Genomic DNA, 7,133 nt, shown 5'->3' on the forward strand with positions numbered 1-7,133 from the left:
AACATCGCGAAAATAGCGCTTTATAAACTAATTGATTGATTATGAAAAGTCAAAATAATGTAAATCGTTACATTACTACAAAAATTCACTTTTCATCGTATTTGAAAACTTCCGGGGCCACAGAAAATAATGAATAAAGTTTTCTTGTTGGGGCTGTGTTTTTCATTTAATGGAGATAAATTATCTTTGATAAAATTTATCCATTTAACAATTAATTTAATATAATTATTTAAAAGTTTTCTGTTCGGACATATTACATTTTTAAGATACTAACTCAACTTACTAATAAAATTCTTCAGTGCTAATCAGTCCTTTCTTACTTCTTTGTTTTTTAGTTGGCTAAATAAAGAATTAAAGAGTAGTTAAAAAACAATAGTTTTATTATTGATCTATTCCACTATTTGATCATATCTTTATATATTGCTGTTGGTTTGATTTGCTTTTAAATTAGTTTGGGGATAGATAACTAGAGTAAGAGTAAAGAAAAACCTAGCTAGACTAAAGAAAAAGCCTCTTGGGCAGTTTTTGTGGTCTGTACTGTTGTTGTTCAGTGACTGTTTGGATTGTTGATTCCATATAAATAAATCAACGAAGACTCCATTTAGAATTTAAAAGCTGCTGATCATTGGCTGACATTTTTCAATAAATAGTTACAAAACACTCATATAGGATAAACAGTTGTAGTCGATTTGCTAACCAATTATTTAGTTTATTGAATTTAGTTAACTCCGTCAAATAAAAATGGCCTGTTTAGCAAGGCTGAAAGATGACGCAAAGTTTCTTGAAAAGACATTCCCACGTTCTCATATGAGGTTTCAAGTTTTGTCGGCCAACGTTGATGAAGTTTCCTGCTGTTTCTTACCCCCAAAAGATAGTGGCGACAGGGCAGACAATGGGCGGATCGTATTAACTGCTAACTTTCTCGTTAGTACTTTTGGCGATAAGATGACAAAAAACTGATAAATAATTAGAATATATCTTTGAAACGAAGTAGACAATAGTTTAATAATTAAATTCAATTTCAATAATTGTCTAACTTTAGGAGACGTACCCCCAGTCAGCCCCAATCTGGTTCACGGAATCCGAAGAGTCGAGCATGTCGGAAATTTTTGAAAAACTTTCTGAGACTTCTAAACAAAACAACACTGTCTGTTCCTTATTTTGTTTCTAATTTTAGTTGTAAACTTAATTTAATTTATTTTGCGACTTTTTTAATTAGTGGCTTTTGAAAATTATATACATTTGCTGAGGTATTAAAATACTGATAAATATTTATTATTTATTTATTAAATATCACTAATTTATTTGTTTCAAATCCACTAATCTTAGATGCTTTCATTTTCATTCATTGTATGTGTAAATTATATTTCATATAATTATCTATCTACTTCTATTCTGTGCTTGTAAATTAGGTTTCATTCTTTGGTATCAACTTATATATAAATGCAAATAGCACGTGGTCATATTTTATTATTGCACGTGGTAATATTTTATTATTGTTGGCTTAGTAAACTATCCTGGAGGAATTTAATTTTTCTATTTTAGGTTGGTTATTCATTTATAATTTCTGTAATATTTCATATTGTTTCAATTGATTTTATTTATGTTCTTTATTCACTCATTTGGATTTTCTATTTTAGATTAATAAATCAGGTTATTCGAAAGCAAACTTATAAATTAAATCCCAGGATCGTTTACAAAGCCAACAATAATAAAATATGACCACGAGCTATTTGCATTTATATATAAGATGATACCAAAGTAATGGAACCTAATTTACAAGCACAGAATAGAAATAGATAGATAATTATATGAAATATAATTTACATATGCTTATATATTTATGTAAATATATGTATGTATTTTTGTTTGTGTGTGTGCGTGTGTGTATGTCTGTAGGTATGTATAACTCTGTTATTTATTTGTTACTTACTCCACTTTTTCTCACACGACAGATATGCAAACAGATTAGGATATTAGTAACGGAGTTGTGCAAAAAATTCAGAACGCCTCCTCCGGAAGAGATACAACTAATAGACGAATACCTCAAGAGCATAGTCAGTTAAATTTTTTAATTACCCTTTAAAGTTATTTTTTATTCTTTGTTTTTTTTTAAATTTTTATTTGGTATTCGTTATTCTTGTAATTATAATAATTTATTCGTAAGGGTGACTCCATGGTTGCGGAGGCAGACGATGAAGATGCCGACGGCACTGATGAATTTCATTACGAGATGGATCACTGGTTGGAATAGATGGATGGATGAGTGGATAGATGGATATATAGATGGATGAATGGGTGGATGGATGACTAGAGGAATTGATGGTTATACAGTGGATGAATAGATGATTGAATTAAATAGATATTAAATGGATACTAGAATGGATGGCAGAAAGATGGATGGACGGTTGGATAGATGGGTAAACGGATGAATGGTTAAATGATTGTATTGATGAGAGGTAGTTAAATGGATGGATGGGTTGATAGAATGATGAATGTTGATGGATGGATAATTAAATGAATGGATGAGTTTCGTTGTGAAATGAATCACTGGTTTGTATCATTTGAATGAATGCCATGAATGACTGCATGGATAAACTATTTAGATTAATGGATGGAATAAATAGTTGGTATCATTTGGATGAATGAATGAATGAATGAATGAATGAATGAATGAATGAATGAATGAATGAATGAGTGAATGAATGGGTGAATGAATGGGTGAATGAATGGTTTGATGAATGAGTGATTGAATTTTGCTATTCAGCCAATCAAATTTGATTAAAATGACCTTGGGCCATCCAAGATTAGTTTTTTAACCTATAGAACTTGAATGAATATTTTGAATATTACCCTCTAGCCAATCATGTTTCTCGTTTGCATTTCCACCAATCTAGTCAGTTGGTGTAAAAATATTTCACCCCCTGACCTCAGCAGACACGAAAAACTACTAGAAAATTTTGAAAAATAAATTTTTTTTCATAAAAAAACGTTTATAAGAGGACTTTTTGGGGCCAACAAGTGAATGATTGTATTGATGAGAGGTAGTTAAATGGATAAACTGAATAATGAAAAAACTTTAACCGACCGCACTGATCATTTTAGTTAGACAGTCATTAAGTTTCGACAAATGTCAAATTGTTGCTATAAATATGACCAATGAGGTTATTTGTTTACATCCAGTGAGACCCAATCAATAGAGGACATGACTGGCATAGAGAAAGCCAACCTCGAAATTCTTGAAAGACTCAAACAAACTCAGAGGCAAGATCATGAAAAAGTGAGTGGAACCTTTTTCTTCATTCATTCATTCGTTCGTTCAATCATTCATTCGTCCATTCGTTCGTTCATTCATTCGTTCATTCATTTATTCATTCATTTTTTTAATAGTTATTTCATTTATTCGTTCATTCACTCAAAAAAAATTGGTGGAACTTTTTCATTCATTCATTCGTTCATTCGTTTGTTTGTCCATTTATTCATTTATACATACAGTCTACTCGTCAATCCATTCTTTCATCCATCTATCTACCCATCCATCCATTCATCTTTCCACCCATCCATCCATCTATCCATGAAGGGATCAGTATCAGGATCTGTTCAAGCCACAGATAGGCTGATGAAAGAGTTAAAAGAAATATATAAATCTCAAAGTTTCAAACAAGGCACGTGTTTGTGTGTATTTGTGTGTGTGGTTGTTTTGTGTGTATGTGTGTGTTTGTTCGTGTATGTATGTGTGTGTGTGTGTGTGTGTGCGTATGTATGTATGTATGTGTGTTTGTTTGTGTGTGTATATGTGGTGTAAAGGGGTATATGCCAAGGTACCTGCCATTCGATTCGATCACCACAGGGGACCCACACCCTCTCATGTGCAATGTGTGGTGTAATGAGTTAGGAATGTTTTACGTGTGTGTTTACATGCACTGGGTGTCTGTTTGCTGTTGTTGTTGCTGCTGCTGCTGTTGTTGTTGTTGCTGTTGTTGTTGTTGTTGTTGCTTCTGGAAAATGTTGGAAACTGAATTGCAGTAACAGTAATTGCAATAATAATAATAATAATAATAATAATAATAATAATAATAATAATAATAATATTAACAATGATGATAATAATTATAACAACAACAACAATAATAATAATTATTATTAAAGTATTATTGAATATGATGCAGGTTTCTACTCTATAGAGTTGGTACACGATAGCCTCTACGATTGGAACATCAAATTATACAAGTCACTTTTTTTTAATTATGAATAAAAATTATAGTTGTAATTAACAATAATAATTTTAATTATTATTGTTGATGTTGTTGTCGCAGTAATTAAAAATTTTTATAATTATTATTATTATTATTTAAAGTTTTCATTATTTGACTGTAACTAATTGAACTTTTTTTTATTAAAATAAAACTTGAGGGTTAAATCTGCCAACTGGTTGATTGAATGGTGGATTGACTGAATGGTTGATTCATAGGTAGATAGATAAATTGATTGATTGATTGATTGATTGATTGATTGATTGATTGATTAGTAGATCCACAAATTGATTGATTGGTTGACTTGACTGGTTGATTAATTGATTGACCAAGTGAGTTATTGATTGATTGATTAGTAGTTAGACAAATTGATTGATTGGTTGGTTGACTGGTTGATTAATTGATTGATCAAGCGAGCGATTGATTGATTAATTGGTTGATTGATTAATTGATATTCATAATATGTATAACAATAATTTATAATAATTTATAATTATCGTGACGGTAATTAGCACTTCTGGTAAACTTTTCATGACAGAGTTGATGAAGACAGTCTGCTACATGCTGACATGCAAACTTATAAGAAGGAGACTGGCCTAGATTACATCTTATTAAATTGCACCTTTAAAGTATTTCTATTATTTTTACCTTATTATTACTATTAAAAATACTATTATTATAGTTATTATTATTTTAATATCTCTGAAAAAATAAAATATAGACAATGTTTAAATGAAAATTTAATGTTTAAAAAAATTAATAACTAACTTGAAGAGATTCAATCAAAATTCAGCGAGTTGAATTCATTACTTTTACTTTTCTAATCGAATTTTACATAGCTAAAAAAGTTAGTCGCACGACGACGCGAATATTTTCAAATATATTGCCAGAAAACAAAGTTTCGTGACGTAAAAAATGTAGGGTCCAGCTAAGTTTTTCTTTTGAGGTTACTGTGTGGAAAAAGTTTTCTAGATGATGCCGACAAATTTGTAAGCAACAAGAATGAAAAAATGATCATTGAAGCTGGGAGGTTGTTGATGGTTTTTACGTTTTTAGTTACTTAATTGGTTTGAAAGTGTCTCAAAGTGGTCGGTTGTTCGTTACGCGTTGATTTGGTGTGGAGGTAGGTCTCACGAGGTTTTTGTCTTACGTACCAAAATTTGTCCTACATACTAAAATTTGTCTTACATACAAAAATTTGTCTTACATACCAAAATTTGTCTTACATACCAAAATTTGTCATTAACGTTTTTGAGAACTTTTGAAAATTCGTATAACGATATATTGGCGATGTACTGTTCATAAAGATATCGGCGCTAATGTCGATATCTTTATGGACGATGTATCGCTATTTTCAAATACCGATATACCGTTTTGATTCACCGGTATCCACAAATACCGAAACGTCGTTTGCATTTCTGGTTGAGTGCGTGTTGATTGGTACATCTGAGACTTATTCAAGACTAAACTGATAATAATTGGTCATCGAGTTAACTAGCTCAGTCGGTAGGAGTGCCATGTATCGCACTGCTATCACGCGATGGCCTGGTTCGAATACTGGCTGTCCGAAACTCAAAGACCACCAAACTCGTCTTGTGGTGTGGTGTGGTTTGGATGGAGTACAACCTTAGTGGCACGATGGCTTAATTGCAGCAAGGATGCAACAATCTGCAAGCAACTTTCCAGTTGGCAGAGCTGCATTGCAAAAAATTATAATGAATTAACATTAGTAATAATTATTATTATCAATAATAATAATAATTATTGATCAATAATAATTATTTTGATAATTATTATTATTATCAATAATAATAATTATTATTGTTGTTAATAAGGACTCCTACCCATTCGAGCCACCGTTCATACGGGTGATACAGCCCGTAATTAGTGCTGGGTACGTGCTGGCCGGTGGGGCAATTTGCATGGAGCTCCTTACTAAGCATGGTAGGCTGGTGTCTTTCCTCCCCTGTGTGTTTGGTGTTTTTTCTCTTGTTAGTGTTGTTGGTGCTTAGAGTTGTTACTTGGCGGTTTTAGAGTAGTGTTTTGTCGTTTTTCGTCGAGTTTGTTGTATGTATGTATGTCTGTGAATATGTTTGTTTGTTTGTTTGTTTGTTTGTTTGTTTGTTTGTTTGTTTGTTTGTATGTATGTATGTATGTATGTATGTATGTATGTATGCATGTATGTTGTATGTATGTATATACAACAATGTTGACGAACCAGGTTGGAGCAGTGCTTATGGCTTGGAGTCACTGGTTCTTCAAATAGCTGCCACCCTAGTAAAAGGAAAAGCCAGAATTCAATTTGGTGCTCCCAAAGTTAGTGGTGGTGTTGTCGATCAGTTTGATTTTTCCAGTCAATCCGAACCAGCCGAACAATCAATCGATTGATCTATCAGTTTATTCTGCTAATGAACTGTTGAACCAATAACCAACCAATCAGTCAATCAATCAGTCAACAAATCAATCAATCAACCAACTATTTACAACCAATTAATCAACCAACCAATCAAATCAACTATTCAACCAACCAATCACAAAACTAATCAATCCATCCATCAATCAACCAATCACCAAACCAATCTATCTCTATCAATCACAAAACCAATCAAACAATCAACCAATCACAGAACCAATGAACCATCCAATCAATCGCGACCAATCACAATTACAGAACCAATCAACCAACCAATCACAGAACCAACCAATCACAATCACAGAACCTATCAATCAATCAACCAACCAACCAATCACAGAACCAATCACAATCACAACCAACCACAACCAATCACAATCACAACCAATCACAATTGCAGGACCAATCAATCATTCTATCAACCAATCACAATCACAGAACCAATCAATTAATCAACCAACCAATCA

At 32.1% G+C, this 7,133-nt stretch overlaps 1 protein-coding gene across 1 annotated transcript; it reads left to right on the top strand.

The window, feature by feature from the left end:
• Window positions 1–741: 741 nt before the first annotated feature.
• On the top strand, window positions 742–6,641 carry HELRODRAFT_90827 (hypothetical protein; the record flags this gene model as incomplete). Its single annotated transcript, XM_009033405.1, has 10 exons — window positions 742–924; window positions 1,043–1,147; window positions 1,956–2,057; window positions 2,168–2,244; window positions 3,184–3,280; window positions 3,581–3,671; window positions 4,170–4,230; window positions 4,792–4,882; window positions 6,089–6,197; window positions 6,475–6,641. The coding sequence occupies 10 exons, from the start codon at window positions 742–744 to the stop codon at window positions 6,639–6,641; spliced, it is 1,083 nt and encodes a 360-aa protein (XP_009031653.1).
• Between the last annotated feature and the right edge of the window lie 492 nt (window positions 6,642–7,133).

This window comes from Helobdella robusta (genome assembly GCF_000326865.2).
Source record: "Helobdella robusta unplaced genomic scaffold HELROscaffold_90, whole genome shotgun sequence".
NCBI lineage: Eukaryota > Metazoa > Annelida > Clitellata > Rhynchobdellida > Glossiphoniidae > Helobdella > Helobdella robusta.